The sequence below is a fragment of the Dreissena polymorpha genome, chromosome 3, assembly GCF_020536995.1.
Source record: "Dreissena polymorpha isolate Duluth1 chromosome 3, UMN_Dpol_1.0, whole genome shotgun sequence".
NCBI classification, from domain to species: domain Eukaryota; kingdom Metazoa; phylum Mollusca; class Bivalvia; order Myida; family Dreissenidae; genus Dreissena; species Dreissena polymorpha.
The window spans coordinates 22,050,629-22,073,604 of NC_068357.1; the positions used below are offsets into that span (position 1 = coordinate 22,050,629).

The 22,976-nt window shown below is 36.8% G+C and overlaps 1 protein-coding gene across 1 annotated transcript in view; it reads left to right on the forward strand.

The window, feature by feature from the left end:
- Nucleotides 1–22,976, forward strand: part of LOC127873263 (muscle-specific protein 300 kDa-like) — a 106,603-nt gene that overhangs the window by 74,419 nt on the left and 9,208 nt on the right. The window contains 12 exon segments of the mRNA XM_052417037.1: nucleotides 657–938; nucleotides 1,228–1,530; nucleotides 6,866–7,183; nucleotides 7,473–7,796; nucleotides 8,298–8,447; nucleotides 9,480–9,782; nucleotides 12,167–12,328; nucleotides 12,677–12,897; nucleotides 13,168–13,276; nucleotides 13,878–14,198; nucleotides 14,418–14,594; nucleotides 16,765–16,905. Coding sequence (XP_052272997.1) covers nucleotides 657–938; nucleotides 1,228–1,530; nucleotides 6,866–7,183; nucleotides 7,473–7,796; nucleotides 8,298–8,447; nucleotides 9,480–9,782; nucleotides 12,167–12,328; nucleotides 12,677–12,897; nucleotides 13,168–13,276; nucleotides 13,878–14,198; nucleotides 14,418–14,594; nucleotides 16,765–16,905 — 2,811 coding nt within the window.

Below are 22,976 nucleotides of genomic sequence, written 5' to 3' on the forward strand. Positions count from 1 at the left end.
TGTGACACATTACTAGTTAAATAATTATTTTGGTGGCTTAGGTGATGTCATTTAACCCTAGGCGATTCACATAGGAATCAGTTGTTATGGTAGTGGAGTTAGTATGTGAAATCGCAAAACTGAATATGTTGTACTGTCAAATTATAGACAAATTTGTTTCATTACTAAATTTGCAACATTTCCTCATATATTTTCTGATGTGTAGATTAATGGTTTCTCCTTAAAGTTCATGGAATAATTAAGCTGGTAGTCAGCTGTCCAGTGATTTGTTCTTATGCAAAAAATGTGTTTAGCTAAGATTTTATTGAATTCATTTATTAAGATATTAATTGATCCTCACTGGTTTTTCTTTGTAGAAATTCTTTAAATTGTAGAGGAAAAATAACATTGCTCAATGAAAAGGGGCTGAAAGCATGTGCTTAAAGTGTCGTCCAAGATTGGCCTGTCCAGTCTGCACAGGCTAATCAGAGAATTTTTCATTGAAAAGGGAGTCTCTTCTTAACAAAAAGCCAGTTTAGGCAGTAAATGTCATCCCTGATCAGCCTTTGCAGACTGCACAGGCTAATCTTAGACAACACTTTACGCACATCCATAAAAACCTGTTGTATTTTATTAGCAAACTAAAATTACTAATTCTCACTATTGTCCTTTTTCAGACATTCTTTAAAGAGCTGGAACCCCAGAAGACATTCTTCCAGCAAGTGCGTCGTGCGGGCAAATTTGAGGGTACACAAATCCCCGCCCCACAGATGGACAACCTCCACCAGCGTCTGACGCGTGTCTGCACGATGGCCCCGCAGCGCGAGCGCAGGCTGGAATATGAGGAGATGAAGTACCAGCTGCTGGCATTCCTTGTGGCCTCAGAGAACAAACTCAAGATATGGACCGTCAAGTACGGCCATCAACCCAAGGTGGAAATGCTACTTGCTGACTATAAGGTGAGTTGTTAGGGACTTGTTTCCTCTTTAGTGGGATCCTAATATTAGAGAACATTTCCCCAAATTAATGCAGTTTGCTCCAAATGTCCGAGATAAGCCTGTCCTTTAAAGCCAAAATACAGTTTAGGCGGAACATGCATCCTTGATAAGCCTTACGGACTGCACAGGCTTATGTTGGATAACACTCATGCAATAAGTCCCATTTTGCCAGAGGGAGGGTCATGTATTATTAAACTTATGCTACTGGGTTATACATACAATCTTTGATTGAAGATTAACTTGTTTTCAGAACTTTGTACATTCCGGGAACCTATTCAAAAACTATGACCAAACATACGAGACCTGCAAGCGTAATGGAGACGCATACAGAAAAACCAGCGATGACAAGACCGAGACAGAGAAAATGAATGCTTACTTTGACGAGGTGAATGGACGCTGGAAGAAAGTCTCCGTGGAGATCAAGAGCGTTCAGTCGATGTTGGAGGAGGTGATAGATTGCTGGCGGAAATACAACGCGTGTGTGGACGTGCTCACGGTCTGGCTGAATGATGGGGAGCGGGTCATGTCCAGCAGATCTGCAGACGAAAAACAGGTGGGCAAATGGGATTGATTGATAAGTTTTAGTTTTAATCTTCCTTGTACAGGGCTTTTCATCAGAAAATTGGGAAGAGGCCCTAGCCTTTCAAATTGGGAATTTCATGCGCGATAACTGCTTATTTTGGGAAGACTGTTGTTTTTTTTAAAGTTTTTGAAACAGGGTCTTTTTCATTGTGCAGAAGTATTTAAAGACACATTGTGGTGCATTCTTAATCATATTAGAGCTCATTGCTTTCAATTTGGAAGATGCCCAATATGTCTTAAGTAAAAATAAAAATAATTTTATTTTTTTTTACAATTTGGGAAATTCCTCTATCAATTTTGGAAAAAAATGACCTTATTTTCAGATGGGAAGAGGCCGAATTCGGCCCCTGTTATATAAGGGTGAAATGCCCTAATTGTATGACATGGTGTCATGGGCTTTGCAAATATGATCCCAATTTTGTGTTTTTGTTAGAAAAGAAGATTTTGTAATGCTTGTGTTGGTTTTCATATGTAATTATGGCGTCTTGTTAAAAATTTTGTCGAAAGGTCTGGCTTTCTTAGATGAGACATTTACAAGTTTCAGTTCAAATAATTATTCTTTTATAAGCTCAACTGACTTGAACTGAGCACAATGTGCTCATGGTGAGCTTTTGTGATAGACTTTTGTCCGTCGTCCGTTGTGCGGCGTCAACATTTGCCTTGTCAACACTCTAGAGGCCACATTTATTGTCCAATCATCATGAAATTTGGTCAGAAGATTGGTCTCAATGATATCTTGGATGAGTTCGAAAATGGTTACGTTTGCTTGAAAAACATGGCTGCCAAGGGGCGGGGCATTTTTCCTTATATGGCAAAAATGGCTATAGTAAAACCTTCTTAACACTCTAGAGGCCACATTTATTGTCGGATCTTCATGAAACCTGGTCAAAAGATTCATCCCAATAATATGTTGGACCAGTTCAAAAATGGTTGCGTTTGCTTGAAAAACATGGCTGCCAAGGGGCGGGGAAGTTTTCCTTATATGGCTATTGTAAAATCTTGTTAACACTATAGGGGCCACATTTATTATCCGATCTTCATTAAACTTGGTCAGAAGATTCATCCCAACAATATCTTGAAAGAGTTAAAAAATGATGCCGGTTGGTGAAAAAACATGACTGCCAGGGGGCGGGGCATTTTTCCTTAAATGGCTATAGTAAAACCTTGTTAACTCTCTAGAGGCCACATTTATTTTCCAATTTTCATGAAACTTGGTCAGAAGATATGTCCCAATTATATCTTGGATGGGTTCCAAAATGGTTTTGGTTGCTTTAAAAACATGGCCACCAGAGGGCGGGGTATTTTTCCTTATATGGCTATATATGGCTTTAGTAAAACCTTGTTAACACTCTAGAGGCCACATTTGTTGTCCAATCTTCATGAAATATGGTCAGAAGATTTGTCCCAATGATATCTTGGATGAGTTCGAAATTGGTTTTGGTTGTTTTAAAAACATGGCCACCAGGGGGCAGGGCAATTTTCCTTATATGGCTATAGTAAAACCTTGTTAACACTCTAGAGGCCACATTTATTTTCCGATCTTCATGAAACTTGGTCAGAAGATTTGTCCCAATGATATCTTGGATGAGTTCGAAAATGGTGTCGGTTGTTTGACAAACATGGCCACCAAAGGGCGGGCAATTTTCCTTATATGGCTATATATTGCTTTAGTAAAACCTTATTAACACTCTAGAGGCCACATTTATTGTCTGATCATCATGAAACTTGGTCAGACGTTTGTCCCAATGATATCTTGGATGAGGTCGAAAATGGTACAGGTTGATGGAAAAACATGGCCGCCAATGGGGCGTGGCATTTTTCCTTACATAGCTATTGTAAAACCTTGTTAACACTGTAGAAGCCATAATTATTGTCCGGTCATCATGAAACATTGTCAGAAGATTTGCCCCAATTATATCTTGGTCAATTTCGAAAATGGTTCCAGTTGTTTAAAAAATATGGCCACCAGGGGGCTGGGCATTTTTCCTTATATGGCTTCATGAATCTTCATGAAACTTTGTCAAAATATTTGTTTAAATGATATCTTGGATGTGTATGAAAATGCTTCTGGTCTGAAAAAAAACGTGGCTGCCAGGGTGTTCACTAGTCATGATAGTTGGTAAGAACATCTTGGGCTGCACAGAACAGGTCAGTTCCTTTGAATCTCAGGTGAGCGACTTTGGGCCTTTCAGGCCCACTGGTATTCCATTAACCACGGTGCCTATACCACGTGACTTTTTCGGATCTGTGTTAGGAGAATAAAGCACGACCCAGTTAACATTTTTAAGGGTCTCTTTTTAAATATTTCACCATTTTTTAATGGGATAAAGTGGAGAGCCTGCTCAGTAGTAAGAGTTTTCTACAGGTAACATAATCTTTTGAAAAAATTAAGTATTTTTAGCGAGGCTGTTTTCGGAGAAAACCCGATATTTGTCATGCATGTGTATCTCATGGAGCTGCACATTTTGAGTGGTGAAATCTCAAGGTGAACATCATCCTTCAAGGTCTAGGGTCGAAAAAACAAAGTCAAGGGAAGCAATAAGCTTTAAATGGACATAGTTATCTGACCTGCCCACGTATATATTTTTGTTAAATGAATCGAAGCGGCGCAGTAGGCGGCATTGTGTTTCTGACAAACACATTGTGGTAAAAGGTCAAGGTCATTCTTTACGGTCTACGGTAAAAAATACAAATTTAAGGGAAGTAATAAGCTTTAAAAAGGGAGATAATTATTCAATATTGAACATAGCCGCTTTATATATTTGGCATGCATGTGTATCTCATGGAGCTGCAAATTTCGAGTGGTCAATCACAGTCACGGTAGTGGCTTTTAATTATTTGATACTAAAAATAGAGATTTGTTAGAGACAATTATTTTTAAGGGAAGTAATTTATATAATTATAAATCTCATATTATATATTTCCTTACCAAGAATTGAAGTTCTTTTTACAGTTACTGTACAGATTTATTATTTTGATTATTTATAATTCAAATGATTGATTTGTCAAAGTTTTTTTAAATGATATAATTATAATTTCTTTGATGTTCATTACATACCTGTGGACTTATGTTTTATGAAAAAGAAAAAACTCTGGCTATGATCTCTTTTAAACCACAGGCCTTGGGTGTCAGTGATATCTGACATGGTCTTAATTGACTGTGAGACCCTCCCCTCCTCCCCCCGGTTGGATTGGACAAAATTCAAGGGAAGTAATAAGCTTTAAAGGGAGATGATTTCTATACCTGCCAAATGATAAATAGCAATTTTATTTCAAAGCGGCGCAGTAGGGGGCATTGTGTTTCTGACAAACACATCTCTTGATATAATTATCATTTCTTACCTGTTCAAATTTGTGAATGCTAAGTTTCATTAAATATCAGTGGACTTATGTCCATACATACATGACGAACTCTGACTATGATCTCTTTGATAAACCACAGGCCTTGGTTGTCAGTAATGTCTGACTTGGTCATTTTTAACTGTCTACAGACCTCCCCCCCCACCCCCCGGTTGGATTGGACAAAATCCAAGGGAAGTAATAAAGCTTTAAAGGGAGATGATGTCTATGCCTGCCAAATGATAAATATAAATTTTATTTCAAAGTGGCGCAGTAGGGGGCATTGTGTTTCTGACTAACACATCTCTTGTTGGGTCACTAGGTCAAAGGTCAAGGTCACTGTGACCTCTAAAAAAATAAAATCTGACAAGCTTTGGCAGCCAAGCATGGCACCTGTTATGTGGTGCTCTTGTTTCAGTAAAGTGCAACTGCGCGTTTGAACGGTTAGAAATACAGTAGAATTGCAATAACTCGAGCTGGCGATTTCTCGAAAACTGGCGATTACTCGAGCATTTAAGGAAGTCCCTAATATTTTCCTTTAGTTTCTATATAAAAATACCCACAATAACTCAAACATGCGATTTTCGATAACTCGAGGATGTGTGCTGGTCCCTGAAAGGCACTTCACACCTAATTAACTGGCAATTATTTGAAGACACTTTCTCGTCTGGTCGGAGTTAAAAATATACGAGTTGTGTAAACAGCGCAATCAAGCAAACAAAATACGCTTGATTAGGTGTGAAGTTAGTCGCAGTTTGAGAAACACTGCAAATTGTCATCCTTTGAGATGCAGATAAAAGCTATACAGTTTTAATGATAATTAAATAATTACCAATAGTCGATAATTATGATAAACAGTATGGAATAAAAGAGCGCGTAGCATATAATACATCCGAATCTCTTAATTAACTGAATGCCTTCTTGTTATTTGCACTGCATCATGGCAACACAGAAAGAAAATAGTCGTACAAATTATTAAACTCCTGAACAATCTAGTAAAGGACCCACCTGTAAGAGATAGTTACATTGTAGATCAGGATTTTTTTTTGATTATATATGTGTGTTATTCGTGTATGTTGACTAAATTTAATGAATGAATGATCATTCGTATAGTTTAGTTTAGTACTGTAACCTAAAGCAATTTTTACTAAACCTTTTTTTTACCAAGCCCCGTCTTACATATAAATAAGAAGTTTGCGGTCAGAAATTAAGCATCACCAACCGAAACAGTGATAACAAATAATACCATGGATCACTCGAAACCTGCGATTACTCGAGCATCGGGGTCAGTCCCGTGTTACCTCGAGTTATTGCAGTTTTACTGTATGTCGGATCAGTGTGGGGACTTCATATTACAAACGCGCGGTTGCACTTTGCTGAAAAAATACTTATTTGTTTAAGAAGATCGTGATACTTATATAAAACTCTCACGAATGAGCGGGCTGTCCACTTTGTCCCATTAAAAATGGTGAAATATGTAAAAAGACATCATTAAAAATGTTAACTGGGTCGCGCTTTATTCTCCCAACACAGATCTTAAAAAGTCACGTGGTATAGGCACCGTGTTAACTGTGTGTGTAATTTTTTGTGGCTACAATTTGGTTTGGGTTTCAAACATCTTGGGTGAAAGATGTCCAACAAATACAGTTATATCATTAGTATGTTTTGTTTTCTTGTTTACTTTCTAATGTTTATAATTGGAATGATGTTGTTTAAATTCAGAAGGCCAAACATTATTTTTCAAACCAAAATGACTGTTACCTTAATATATAGTCTACTGACACAAAATCTTGGGATCGTCTCTATTTATCACTCATCACTCTCATCTTGCCCTTACCTTTAAATATTTTGATATGGCCTAATTTTGGACAAAGAATTACCCTGATAGGCCAATGAATCAGACATGTAAAGGCTTCCACAGGGGGCATCCTGCAATGTTTATTGAACGCTTCATCTTGTTCTTTCAGCAATTTTTTGCCGACCTTGCAAACTTTGAAGAAAAACATAAAATCCTGAATGAGTCTGGAAACTTCTTGATCGAGACCACAGAAGAGCCGGTTGCTGCTGAAATCAAGACGACCCTGCTGATGGTTAATCGTAGGTTTAAAGATCTTGTAGAATCATTCCAGCACTTCAAGAAAGTAGAGGTCGTGGGTAAAGCTCGCAAGGATTACAATGATGGTCTTATTAAACTGACACAGTGGTTAAAGGGTGCTGAGGAGCTTATTGCAAGAGAAGTCCCCTGCAAACATGCTGTGCTGCGAGATTATTTAAATGACCTTGAGGTATGTTGCAGTATGAAAAGTTAAATGTTATCCATAATTAGGAATTTGCTGTGAAGTCAGAGGTTATAATATTTAATGAATATTTTAAGGTAAATCATTTAAATTTGAAAATGAAATAAATGGTTTAATAAATATAGGTTTTATTACCTCTTTTTGGCTTTTTTCGTTGACCATTTGTTGCATTGACTGCTTCTAATTCTGCTTTTTTTCTGTTTTGAGTGTAATTAATGTTGTTATTGATAGCCACAAAAGTGCAAAAAAATTGTAAATTGTGCATACATACCTTCAGACATTGAGCAACCAGATACCAGCCATCGAAAACGACTTCAAGACCACGACGAAAACCGCCCAGTCCCTGGTAAAAGAGTGCTCCCAGGATGTTGTGAATGAGATGCTTCAGTCCCTGAACATCCAGAAAGAGGTCATCGTGCGACTGCGCAAGGAGATCCCAGAGAAGACCAAGAATGTGAAGGCCGTGTTGCCGAACATAGAGTCCCTGGAGAACGGTCTGATGGACCTGGACGCGTGGCTGAGTCGCGGGGAGGCTCTGCTCGAGTCACACAAACTGGACGGGACCCAGGAGGAGACGGAACAGAGGCTGGAGAAACACAAGGTAGTCGAGCCTATTTGAGAATAATTTAGGCATGTTCTGGGAATAGAGGGCTAAATGCATGTGAGTAAAGTTAGTTCTGGATTGGTCTGTACAGTGTGCACAAGCTGATCATCAACAAACTTTCTCCTGAAACTGGATTTTTTTATTAGAACTGACTTTTTTTCAACAAATATTTCTATGAAAGCAGAAAGTGTTGTCCCTGATTAGCATGTTTAGACTGCACAGGCTAATCTGGGATGACACTTAACGCCCATGAACATGTCCTGTTTTCCCACAGCTCGGCTCGTTTTAGTTTTGCAGTTTTTAGCAGCATTTCAGTCATATTACAGGAGGTTGTTTAACTCTTTACAAGTGGTTTGGAAAGTTGTTGCCCTTCCTAGGAAAGCTTAGTGGATCATAATTTGGGTTTTTACTTGTAATAACTGCCAGTATTGTAACTTGTATTTTCCCAAATATCTTAATTCAGTTATTATCTTATACCTTAACTAACTGCTTTTGCAGGCCTTTTTCTCTGAGATCACCTATCAGAAGTCTATACTGGACAGCAAAAACAAGGTGCACCAGAAGGTTCAATCATCGAAGCCCAAACTCGAGAATATTGACTTCTCAGTAATAGACGGTCCAGTGGAAGAATTGAACCACAGGTTCCAGGTATGAGAGTGTGCATGTCAAGTATGAGTAGCAGGCAGAAAACTGGTCAGATTTTCATGTTGAGGAACGATATATTTTATTTTCTGTTGGAATAATTACAGATTATGGAGAACATTGTCCTGTTATGCATATGTTTGTTTTCTTTAGCAAAATGACATATACAATTTATGAAGTTTTGATGTCCTTCTACTTAAATCTTTTAAAATTTATGCTGTTTACCTTATGTCTTATTGTTGGATAGCAATTTGCCCTATTTACAAATTTTTTAACAAGTAAAATGACATGCAGTATAAATAAACATCATGGACTATGCAACTTGGCTTTATTTTAAGCGTAAAATGTTAACATAGAAATTGTTATTTACTTTCCCAATGAGAGTCTGAACTATTTTTTTCTGCTACTACTGTAATATTCATGTTGAATGAAAATTACAGCCTTATTAAACAGGCAGATTAATTGTAAAGCTAGTATTTGAAATTAATGCATGGAACATAAGAAATATAAAAATGTTGTTCTTAAAATCATATGTTTTGCCTGTTTGATTTGCAAGTGAATGCATTGAACTTTCATTAGTATTGTCTCATGTATTGTCATTGCTTAGTAGATTTAGTTATAGGCCACTGTGCTGCGTACATGAATTATTGTTTACGTGAACTTGTCATAGACTGTTAATTATGTTTAAGCATAGGTATTTCACACCAGTTTTGCTGTGGTTCTAATCATAAATGCTTTGCAACAAAACAAAACAGCTTGGTTCTCGTAGATTAGTCCTAACTTTCACTATGATTTCAGCAATTAAATCTCAAGTCAGGGTCGGGAACCACTAAACCAAGGTGGCAAAATGTTCATCATTATGGCAATTGTGGTCTTAACTGCAGCTACATTTAGCATGGACCTTTGAACTTTCTGTAGCTTTTTTTTTCATTTATTATTAATTAGACTGGTGCATGAGGATCTTTTACTTTTTTATATGCAACCCCCTCCCCCCCAACTGTAGCCCGGTGCATGAAAACTGCCCAACAAACTTTTCAGAACTGTGTAAGACAGTCAAAAGATTGGGAGAAACAGCTTGACAATTTGTCCCGCCTCTGGCGAGTATTACACGTGAAGCAGCATGCGCTCGAGGAATGGCTAGACCAGGCGCAGGCTGCTCTCGAAGACACCGAGGACGATTACGATAGTCTCATTCGTAAACATAAAGCTTTCTTTGTCCGCGTGGACGATCGCATGCTGCAAGAGTACTTGCAAGCGTGTAAAGATATTCTAGTGGTCTTGGAGGAAGATGACCGCCCTGCTTTAACTGAGTCTATGGAAAATATTCAGCAACGATGGGAGGTAAGGACCGCTAAAAAATCTATGTGCTCGCCTGGTTCGTCTGTGACTTACTTGATATCCCCGCCTGTTCCTTTTTTCGCTCTATGGGTCTTTATTTTTTGTGAGACTTTTTTCTCGCCAAATATTTTATCTTGTTTGAAAAATGCCAAGTCCAATTTGGAACAAAGCCATTGCTTATTATGTGCCATAAATGAAAGATCCATAATTCTCAAATGATCCAATGGTTTGAAAGGAATTAGATATGTCAGGTGGTAAGAAAGGTGTAATTGGTCAGGAAATTTCAAGAATTGTACCAATGATGTAGTTAGATTGTTTGAAGCGCGGCTTTTTGGAGCTTCGACGGTTGTTGTCGTGGATGCTTATTGATCAAGTTAGTCAGACGTCAGGTGAGTGAAACTCTGCCATTTGATTGGTTGCTATTTTAAGCTTAGTTTGGACTTCTTTGTGCTAGCAGCTTCTTGCATTGTTTTATTCATTAAACATATGGTAGCAGAACCATTTCAATTTCATGCTCTAGAATTTATTGTTACACCTCTTTCATATGTTAGTGAGGAATTTCATACCATGTTTGTTTTCCATCTAGTTTTCACTGCCATTTAACAATCACTAGAAAAACACATCTAGTAGAAAAAAATTGTCTACTGATTTTGCATATTTATTACTACTACAATTAGATATTGCTTCCTACGTAGCTAGACTTTTTTTGTTGAGATATAAAGGAATCATAGCAGATTTGACCTTTTCAGTTTTAAAAAATTTCTTTCTCGGTTTGAGCTTCTTCTGCTGATCTTGTGTTTTTTTGAAATGCTGTTCTTTGATATTTGCATGGTTGTATTCTAGTGCATGAAGTCAGTGTTGATGTGTTCATGCTTTAGTGAATTAAAATTGTCTGCAGTGTTGTTCTTCTTTGTTGCTGTTTTAAGAAATCGCATTTGAATAAAATGTTTGTTATTGTATAAAAATAACTTGTTTTAAAATATTGATGTGAAGAAGTTGTTTTTTATATAATGTAATTTTGGTTTGGAATTGCAATGATATGCTTACAGATTTTGATACATTTCCATTTGTACAAATGTGAATGTGTTATATCTCAAATACATTATTATATAAAGCACTTTTTTGCATTTGTTCATTCGTAAAAATCAAAACTTGTGTGCTTTCTATTTTGACGCATAGATGAAGCATTAGAAATCATTTTGCCCTTTTATTCTTTAGTTCTTTCTTATTTTAATTAGTCCTGTTATTAGTTTTTTGGACTTTTAACCTTGCTAGTTTAGGTAATTTTGAATTATAATTTCTATGAAACTAAACTTATTAGTCCCCTACCAGTTTCACCGGAGGGGACTTATGGTTTGCGCTCTGTCAGTCTGTCAGTCTGTCCGTCACACTTTTCTGGATCCTGCGATAACTTTAAAAGCTCTTCATATTTTTTCATGAAACTTTGAACATGGATAGATGTCAATATGGACATTATGCACGTCATTTCATTTCGTTCCTACGTCAAAAATTATGGTTGCTATGACAACAAATAGACTAGAAATACTGCTGAAAATGGTGGTTTTCTGGATCCTGCAATAACTTTTAAAGTTCTTATTATTTGTTCATGAAACTTATACATGGATAGATGGCAATATGGACATTATGCACGTCATTTCATTTTTTTCTTGCGTTCAAAATTCTGGTTGCTATGGCAACAAATATATATATATAAAAATCTGAAAATGGTGGAATTTCTGACAATGGTGGAGCCGGTAGGGGACTTATATTGCTTGACAATAGTCTTGTTTATATATCTACTGAAGTTGAATTATTTATCATTGTATAACATGAACATTTTTCTTTAAAATTATTTTTTTTCCAATTTTTTTTATTATTATCTGTGTTCTTTCTTTAAAATTATTTTTGCTCTTAAAATAGAAATATCTGTTTCCATTACATGCCATGATTTAAGAGATAACAAATGCGTAACTTTGTTATCTCCAGTCAACTTTTTGGCGTCCAAAGTGGAAGGTCCTTAAGAGCATAAGCTGGTTGTGTAACAATGCAAAATGCAATGGTCAAATTTTTCTTATATACAAATTATGTAAGATTGAGTTTTTCTTCAATTTAATTATAACAAATATGATAATATTAATAATATCAAAATAAAAAGTGAAAATTATTATTATAAAAAAATCAGATATGATAGGGAGAAGGACTATGTAAGACCTTGTCCTTGGTTCCAATCTCATGCAAACATGTACATGTAATAAATGTTGTATGAAATTCTATGTGTAAAATTCTTTCTTTTTTAAATAAAAATATGCTTAAACTAAAATAAGATAAAATGATGTTAAGCAGCGTATGAACAAAGACGTTGCTTACGTAACTTGATCCCGTTTCAGCAAATCAACCTGATTGCCCCGGTCAAGCTGGTCAAGCTTGAGTTTGCAGTGCAAGAGGAAAAGTTCCTCGGCCTCGTAGAAAATGCAGAGAAAACCATCAACCAACAGCACCAGAAACTGCAGCGCAGGGAAAACGTCAAGGAAACTCTGCAGAAACACAAGGTAAGCTATCAAAGAAATTACTGGAGCCTCTTGGGAAATGAGGCTAAAGGCATTAGCATAAAGTGTTCTTCTTATTTTGCTGATTTCGAACAATGATTATCCATTAATGAACCAGCATTGAAAAAAAAAAAGTCAGGATTGTTAAATTAAAATTTCCATGTATGTCAACACCATAAAGTTTGATGAACACATTACTGAATTATTTGCCCTTAAACTTAGCTGACAAATTGGATTAGAGGTGTAAATCACATTTGTCTAATAGCACTAGTTAATTTTCTCACCTGATGTTTAGAAAAATTGAGTTTTTGTTTTTGTTCCCATGGCATCTTGTGTTTTTGCTGTCTGCAGCAAATGTTCCACCAAGGGGACTTCCAGAAGACATGTGTCAAGTGCCTGGAGGCGATGGACGGCCAGTCACGTGTCCTTTTGCAGCATGACCCGCGGGACAACACACTACGGGACCAGTACGGGAAACACCTGGACCGCTGGAACAAGCTGAAGGAGGCTATAGACTCCACACTCCTATCACTGAAACAGCTGCCGGAGAGATGGAAGGAATATAACACAAGGTAAGTGCACCTTTGCTTTTATTTGAATGGGTTCCTCCTACACAGAATTTTCGTTAAGAAGAGGCTTTTTTTAATAAAAAATGTACGCATGTGCATCAAGTCCAGTTTTTTGTAGACGCCGATCAATTGATAAACATACATGTTTGCCTTATAAATATGCATACAAGATAGTTTTACTAGCGATAGTCTTAAAAGATGACGAGCATTTTACCATAGCTGCTGACATTAAATTCGGAAATCACAATAATGCTTGCTTGTTCTGCTTTTCAGGCTGGGTGACTTTGCCAACTTTGTGGAGACTATAGAAGACTTGGCAAAGCAGCTGCAGCGAGAAGACCTGACCAGCGAGGAATACAAGGACCTACAGGCCAAGTTTCAGGTACTTTACTAGTAATAGGCATTGCTCTGGGAATACAGGGCTTAATGCATGTGCCTAAAGTGGTGTCCAGATTAGCCTATGCAGTACGCACAAGCTAATCAGGGGCGATACTTTCTGCTTTTATGGAATGTTTTGTTTAAAGGAAGACTCTTTCTTCTAAGCAAAAATCTAGTTTTTGGGGAAAGTTTTGTCTCTGATAAGCCTGTGTAGACTACACTTGCTAAACTTAGATGATACTCTGTGCACATGCATAAATTGCAGTTTTCAATTGCTCAAATTGGTACGTGTTGATTCAGGTCTTTAATTTCTGAGTGTTGCTGTATTTTAAGTGTCTCTGGACTTTTCCTAACATGGAGTAGTAAAATATACATTATTATATAAAATGTATTTTGCAAAACTCCAATAGTGAAGGACATCATAGAATTTTTATTAAATATGCATATATAACGCTTTTATGTGGCCTCATAAAAATGAAGACAGTTGTAAAGAGAAAAACGTTTTTCTACCGAATCTTAATCCACCTGTGGTATGGGTTACTTGTTTCAAACTATTTTGTAATATATCAATATCTTCTAAGTTTACATATATCTCATATTGACAGAGAGCAATGAAAAACATGGAAAAGTTTGCCCAAGACTCACAGTGGCTACAGAGCAACCTTGAAGAGCTCCTGGCCGACTCAGATGACACTGACGCCAAAAACGAGCGCAATCGTCTCGGCGACATGATGACGCGCTTCAACAACCTCCTGCCCAACATGGACAAGACGTCCAACAAGTCGGCTGTGTTCTCCAAGGCCTACGATTTCCGAGACGGCGTTAACAAGCGGACCAGTCTCCTTGACGATCTACTCAAGCAGGCAATGGACCAGCCGTTCATCGACGGACTAGACGAGGCTAGATCTCATCTGCATGAACATGAAGTGAGGCTTATAAATTTGTTTTTTGTTTTATTGTAAGGAGTTGAACTATTATAATTAGAATATTTATTTTAATTGTTTTGTAACTTTTTCTGTAGCAAATGGGCATGTTTCATTTATAATTCTTTATTCAGTTCCCAGTGAACGTAAACAATTGAGTCTTATAATATATGGCAGTTCTAAAATTAAACAAGAATATGACATTATGTTCTTTTGTCACAGAGCATGATGTCACGCCTTGAGGCAGAGCGTGCTGCCATTATGGCCGACATAGAGGCAGGTAAACGTCTGCAGAAAGAGAAAAATGCCCCCAACTTCATCAGCAAGAACATCCACGACCTTGAAGTAAAACTTCGGGAGACAGACGACCTTGCAAAGGCAAAACACACCAAACTCAAGGTCAGTTGGTTACATACGCTGAGCTAAATTTAAGTATATCCTGGTCTGACACTCTAAATTAAATGTAGGTAGATCAAGGCTAAACACTCAACTCAGATCACTAGGTCAAGACCAAACGCTCAAAACTCAAGGTCAGTAGTCCAAGGCCAAACACTCTAAACTTAAAGTCAGTAGACCAAGACCAAACACTCTGAATTCACGGTCATTAGGCCAAGGCAAAACGCCTAGTACTCAAGGTCTATAGACCAAGGCCAAACACTCAAATCACAAGGTCAGTAGGCCAAGGCCAAACACTCAAAACTAAATATCAGTAGGTCAACGCAAAACACTCCAAACTTAAGGGTAGTAAGGATAAACACTCCTCAATGATGAATTGGTCAAGGCTTGACCATTCAAACTAAAGGCCAGTAGTTCAAGGCCAAACACTGAAAACTAGAAGCCAATATCAAACACTCCAAGCCTAAGGAAAAAAAAAAAAAAAAAAGTCACGGTCATTTGCTTTTGCCAAGACAAAACATTCGGAACTCAAAAACAGTAGGCTAATTCTAACAACTCCAAACTCAATTTCAGTAGGCAAAGGCTAAACTTTTCCAACTCACTGCAAATAGGCCAATAACAGATATTCTGAGCTCAAGGTCAGTAGGTAAAGGCCAACATCTAAACATGGTCAGTAGGTAAAGACCAGCCTCTAAACTCAAGGTCAGTAGGTAAAGGCCAACATCCAAACAAGGTCAGTAGGCCAATGCAAACCTCCAAACTTAAGGTCAGTTGGCCAAGGCCAACCTCCAACCTTAAGGTCAGTTGGCCAAGGCCAAATACTCGGAACTCAATGTCAGTTTGCTTAGGCCAAGCACTCCAAACTCGAGATCAGTATGTTGCTAGAACAGTCACAAGGTTCTTGCCAAAGATAAACATTTTAAGTTCAGGGTTAACAGTAATCATTTGTCATTAAGAGTTTGAAGATGGTAGCGAGAAAGCTAGCAACTCTCCCCAAATCTGAGAATCAGAATAAATAATGATCAAGGGGAATGTTACTTAGATATCATTTAACAATCATAAGAATTGATTGAATTTTTCGAAAGCAGGATCAAAGTAATTGTCCAGCATGTTGCTTTAATATATCATCATCAAATTTAAAAGCATGTCTATATAAAGATTTGAAGATTTTAAACAGCGATGTCCATGTACAGCATTATTATTATGCAATTATATACTCATAAAAGAAAGGAATATACATGCCTTCTGTCTGTTGAAGTGATTGCTTCTTCTATCAGAACCATACCTACCAAGATTTAGCAAGACATTTAATAGTTTTAGTTGTCAGTGTCAACCAAAACTGAAAAGGGACCAATATAGTATTGCAAAACAGTTGTGAAAGGAGTATTAGAGTCAGCCCAAATGGTCTGTTGATGGTTTTATTTTGGCTCTGTCTGGGACAGAGAGAGACATGTCTTAGGAGATCAATACTGGTCTCAGCTGCAAAATGCAACAGTGCAACAGCTGCTATGACCTTAATGTTCAATTACACCAGTGATGCACTGATGCGTAGTGTAGTATGTATAGAGCGATACATCAGAATACATTTTGTGGCTCTGATGTATAATGTTGCTCCAGATTGTATTATTTTGCTGCAGATTTGTGTGTGGCTTTCTTATTAATTGTTTGGATGTCATGTTTTAGTGCAAACCTTTGATAACAATTGAAGAGACTTAGTCATTGTGTGATGATCAGTTATCTGTATTTCATCAAATTTGTATTTGATTGTGTTTTCAATGGATACCTTTCCACACTCAAAACAAAAGTATGCAATATTAAATAATATTTATGGTCTTTTGTATTCTCCTTTTTTAAGGTTTTAAAGATGTGGTGTTGTTGATGATGATGATAATAATAAAGATAATAATAATAATAAAATGATTATACTGATGATGATGATGATGATGATGATGATGATGATGATGATGATGATGATGATCATGATGATGATCATGATCATGATGATTATGATTATGATGATGATGATGATGATGATGATGATGATGATGATGATGATGATGATAATGATGATGATAATGATGATGGTTATCATGATTTTGATAATGATGATTATAATGATGATAATGATGATTATAATGATGATAGTTCTGATACAATATTGTTTATTATTCAGAAAACCGTGTCGGACTGGGAGACCTACGAGAATGAGAAGTCACAGATGCTACAATTCATGAAAGCAGCAGAGGCAGAACTTGAGAAGCCACCTAACACGACTGGGCAGGAACTCGCTAAGAAAGACTTCACTGCTAAGAAGGTAAGGTGGTTGTAAAGGTGGTGGTTTGGTTGCCGTGGGCAATTAGGGTTTAGAGTAGTTTGTACTCGGCACGGTTATTTGTTTTCAGTTAAGTGCACTCACCTAGTGAGGTAGTGTCATGGGTTTGGAGTGTGTGGTGCACTCATTTGCTAATTGGGATTGTTACTGTTCTCATGTCAAACAAATAGCAGTATAAAGCTGAAACGTAGCCCTTTTTAGCTCACCTAAGCACAACGTGCTCATGGTGAGCTTTTGTGATCGCCTTTTGTCCGTTGTGCGTTGTGCGACGTCAACATATGCCTTGTTAACTCTCTAGAGGTCACATTTATTGTCCAATCTTCATGAAATTTGATCTGAAGATTGGTCTCAATGATATCTTGGATGAGTTCGAAAATGGTTACGTTTGCTTGAACAACATGGCTGCCAAGGGGCGGGGCATTTTTCCTTATATGGCTGTATATGGCTATAGTAAAATCTTGTTAACACTCTAGAGGCCACATTTATTATCTGATCTTCATGAAACTTTGTCAGAAGATTCATCCCAATAATATCTTGGAGGAGTTCGAAAATGATGCCGGTTGGTTGAAAAACATGGCCGCCAGGGGGCGGGGCATTTTTCCTTATATGGCTATAGTAAAACCTTTTTAACACTCTAGAGGCCACATTTATTTTCCGATCATCATGAGGCTTGCTCAGAAGATTTGTCCCAATGATATCTTGGATGAGTTCAAAAATGGTAACCTTTGCTTGAAAAACATGGCTGCCAAGGGGTGGGGCATTTTTCCTTATATGGCTATATATGGCTATACTAAAATCTTGTTAACACTCTAGAGGCCACATTTATTGTCCAATCTTCATGAAACTTGGTCAGAAGATTTATCCCAATAATATCTTGGAAGAGTTTGAAAATGATGCCGGTTGGTTGAAAAACATGGCCGTCAGGGGGCGGGGCATTTTCCATATATGGCTATAGTAAAACCTTGTTAACACTCTAGAGGCCACATTTATTGTCCTGATCTTATGAAATTTGGTCAGAAGATTTGCCTTATTGATATCTTGGATGAGTTCGAAAATGGTGACATTTGCTTGAAAAACATGGCTGCCAAGGGGCGGGGCATTTTTCCTTATATGGCTATGGCTTTAGTAAAATCTTATTAACACTAGAGGCCACATTTATTGTCCGATCTTCATGAAACACTGTCAGAAGATTCATCCCAATAATATCTTGGACGAGTTAAAAAATGATGCTGGTTGGTTGAAAAACATGGCCACCACGGGGGCGGGGCATTTTTCCTAATATGGCTATAGTAAAACCTTGTTAACACTCTAGAGGTCACATTTATTTTCCGATCATCATGAAACTTCGTCAGAAGATTTGTCCCAATGATATCTTGGATGAGTTCAAAAAATGGTTTTGGTTGCTTTAAAAACATGGCTGCCAGGGGCGGGGCATTTTTCCTTATATGGCTATATATGGCTATAGTAAAACCTTGTTAACACTCTAGAGGCCACATTTATTGTCCAATCTTCATGAAATTTTGGCAGAAGATTGGTCTCAATGATATCTTGCATTAGTTTGAAAATAATTATGTTTGCTTGAAAAACATAGCTTCCAAGGGGCGGGGCATTTTGCATTTTATGGCTATAGTAAAATCTTGTTAACACTCTAGAGGCCACACTACTCCGATCTTCATGAAACTTGGTCAGAAGATTCATGCCGATAATATCTTGGACGAGTTCAAAAATGATGCCGGTTGGTTGAAAAACATGGCTGCCAGGGGGCGGGGCATTTTTCCTTATATTGCTATAGTAAAACCTTGTTAACCCTCTAGAGGCCACATTTATTTTTCGATCTTCATGAAACTTGGTCAGAAGATTTGTCCCAAAAATATCTTGTATCACAGGTGAGCGACTTTGGGCTTTTCAGGCCCTCTTGTTAGTTATATCGTAGCATGCACATGTATTGACGAAACAGTTCAAGTGTTTGGACAACATGCAAAATGTTTAAACAATGCTATCTTAAAAACTGCATTTAAATGCACACCCCTCTTCATTATAGTAGAAAAATGGCATTTGCTAAGAAACTGATCATTTTACAAAAAGTCAGAGGCAAGTGTAATTGAGAGACCACAAACTCTTTAAAGAGTTATTAGAATAAACACTTTTTGTTTGAAATAAAAAGAGAAATATGAAGTAAAACACTTTATTTTAGCACTAAATATTTTTAAACTCTTCATTTAAAAAAAATGGCTATTACAGATACAAGAAAATGAGATTAAATGAAAAGACGAAATATCTTTGGTTGCATTATATTGTTTAATGAGAAAATTAATTGCAATTGGATAAATAATATGAAAAGACAAAATATCTTTGGTTGCATTATATTGTTTAATGAGAAAATTAATTGCAATTTGATTACAAATATTTTCAAGACCAATGCGTTATTATGTTCTTTTACATCTTCATAGAAAAGGAGTGTGTTTTGTGATTTTGCTAGATGCTTTTGCTTATTCTTTACACACAAACCATGTTTGTTTGCACGCAGGCTGAACTAGAATACGAGAAAAAGGCCAGTATCGTTGTGTATGCCCATATAAACAAGAGGCTTTCAGTGAATTACATTACCTATATATTTGATGTCAATAAGCAGTGTTAATTTATCTGATGTTACATTGTATCGCAGATGCTTGGTACATGAAAGGTTTTGGTGTTTAGGCAGTTGGATAATTTATTTATAATTAGCTAGTTTGAACCAAAGTCATTTAACATTTTTTTCCAGAGGATCCTTAAGTTTTACACAGTTATAATGTGCAGTCTTCTTTATAGGGTTAAAATATTTTAAGCTCACCAGAGCACGAAGTTAGGTTTTTTTATCACCCCGTGCCCAAGTTTGTTGTCAACTTTTTGCTTGTTAAGCAACTCTAGAGGCAAGAGTTCATCCAATCAAGATTAAACTTGGTCAGCATGTTTATCTGGACAATGTCTAGGCTGCTGGCAAAACTGGGTCACATGTGTTCATAAACGTTGGTACGTGGTCAAATATTAGATCAACTTGCTGCCACTCAAGAGCCACATTTATGACGCAGTCTAGATGAAACTTGGTCAAAAAGTTTATCTTGACAATATAAAGGCCATGTTTGAATCTGGGTCAACTGTGGTTAAAACTAGATCACCAGGTCAAGTCTTCAGCTATTGGTGTCCTTGAACTCAGTCATGTGCTTTAAAGCCAGCATGGCTCCCTTCTTTGTTAAAAGTTATTTGTTTTGAAATGGCTTGTAAAGGAGATATGAAATTTAAATGTCTATGAATTGCATTCTTATTAAATGAAAGTTCACTTTTTCTTATGTATATATAGATGTTAAAAATTTGTGTTGTTTACAGATGGTTTTAAAAAGTAAGGATTTCATATACAGATTTCTATAGATTCTTTAATTTTGTGTGAAAAGTTTTAAAAGCATAGTAAATATTTCAAACAAAATCATTTAAGCCTCTTTTCATGGACATTGGTTTTGCTGTAGTAGAATATATCAGGTATTAGTAGTTAGTTAAACAAGCTTTTGATTTTAAGTGTTTGAAATTGTTCTTTTTGGTTGTATTTTTTGCACGCTTATTATTTACAATATATTGTACACAAGTTTAAGTTAAAAAGGGTAGGATTGTGAGAAGAGCCCACAGGCACATAACTGATGCACAGTCAACTTGACAGCATTTAAAACTTTGAATGGCGCCAACAATGAGCCACTTACAGATGTACCATTCTATAATAAGAACAAGTAATTAATATTGTTTTGTCTGCCTCTTGTAAGTGAATAAATACTTAACAAGTTTATATTCAATGTGTTTAATTGCTTTTTTTGTTAGGCATGAATGTTTATATCTTTTGGTTATTAACCAGGTTTTCCGAAGGAAAAAACTGGTTATTAGATTGGCGATGTCAGCTGGCGGGCTGGGGGGCGGAACAAGCTTGTCCAGGCCATAACTTTGTCGTTCATTGTCAGATTTTAAAATCATTTGGCACATTTGTTCACCATCATTAGAAGGTGTGTGGCGCGAAAGAATTACATCGATATCTCCAAGGTCAAGGTCACAATTTGAGTTTGAAGGTCAAAAATGGCCATAAATGAGCTTGTCGGGGCCATAACTTTGTCGTTCATTGTCAGATTTTAAAATCATTTGGCGCATTTGTTCACCATCATTAGACGGTGTGTCGCGCGAAAGAATTACGTCGATATCTCCAAGGGCAAGGTCACAATTTGAGTTTGAAGGTCAAAAATGGCCATAAATGAGCTTGTCCGGGCCATTACTTTGTGATTCATTGTGATATTTTAAAATCATTTGGCACATTTGTTCACCATAATTCATTAGACGGTGTGTCGCGTGAAAGAATCACGTCGATATCTCCAAGGTCAAGGTCACAATTTGAGTTTGAAGGTCAAAAATGGCCATAAATGAGCTTGTCTGGGCCATAACTATGTCATTCAATGTGACATTTTAAACTCATTTGGCACATTTGTTCACCATTATTGGACGGTGTGTCGCGAAAAAGAATTACGTCAATATCTCCAAGGTCAAGGTCACCACAACTAAAAATAGATTGATTTTGAAACAACTATGTAACTATGAACAATCAGTAACAATGCACATTTTGATTTTGAGTTGTCTCTCTTTATCAGACATTTTATGCTCCCCTCAAAAATTTTGGTGGGAGAATATAGTTGCCGCTTCGTCTGTCTGTCTGTCCGTCCGGCCGTGCATCCGTGTGTCTGTCCGTGCACAATTTTTGTCTGGGCTATTTCTCAGCAACTAATGACCGGATTTCAATGAAACTTTATGGGAAGCTACACTACCAAGAGGAGATGTGCATATTATCAGCGGGTTCTGGTCGGATGATTTTTTTCAGAGTTATGGCCATTTGAAATTTTCAATTAACTGTAGATATTGTGCAATTTTTGTCCGGGCTATTTCTCAGCAACTAATGACCGAAATTCAATGAAACTTTATGGGAAGCTTCACTACCAACAGGAGATGTTCATATTATCAGCGGGTTCTGGTTGGATGATTTTTCACAGAGTTATGGCCCTTTGAAATTTTCCATTAACTGTACATATAGTGCAATTCTTGCCCGGGCTATTTCTCAGCAACTAATGACCGTAATTCAATGAAACTTTATGGGAAGCTTCACTACCAAGAGGAGATGTGCATATTATTAGCGGGTTCTGGTCGGATGATTTTTCACAGAGTAATGGCCCTTTGAAAATTTCCATTTACTGTACATATAGTGCAATTCTTGTCCGGGCTATTTCTCAGCAACTAATGACTGGAATTCAATGAAACTTTATAGGAAGCTTCACTACCTAGAGGAGATGTGCATATTATTAGCGGGTTCTGGTCGGATGATTTTTCACAGAGTTATGACCATTTGAAATTTTATATAAAAATATTCTTGTCCCCCTAACTACTGTGCCCTCAAGACGTTTCCTTTTATCTGAATATATAGTGCAATATTGTGACAAAAAAAACAACTTTGGTGAGCATCACCTGTCTCCGACGGTTTCTTGTTTTTTTCTTATTGAAATCAAGGTCAATTTTACACAAGGGGGTTAACAATACACATTTTGAATTGTCTCCCTTTATCAGACTTTTTTTCAACTGAAAACCTGGTTTTGTGACAATTTTGTCCCTTGTTAATAAACATGAAATGTGCCACTCTACTATCTATTCATTAAAAAAATGGTGTATGGAAATACTTTCATTTTAATAGATTAGTGGTTTACCTATCTTTGATATGTAATGCAGCGAGATTGGAAATTTTTGCAGAGTACACAAATTAGGAATTGTTTGCCTCAAAGTTTTTTAACAGTCATTGCAAAATTGAGCTATCTGGAGGGGGCTGTATGTTTAATTCCTTAAATAGCAAATTTAGGTTAGATATTGTGCTGAAGAGTGTCTTCAAACTCTAAAGTCTATAGTTCAAAAATATAATCAAGAAAAAAAAAATTGCAGTTAGTAAAGTTCATAACACAATATTAAACAATTTTGCTAAAAAAAGTGTTAGTCTCACATAATACAAA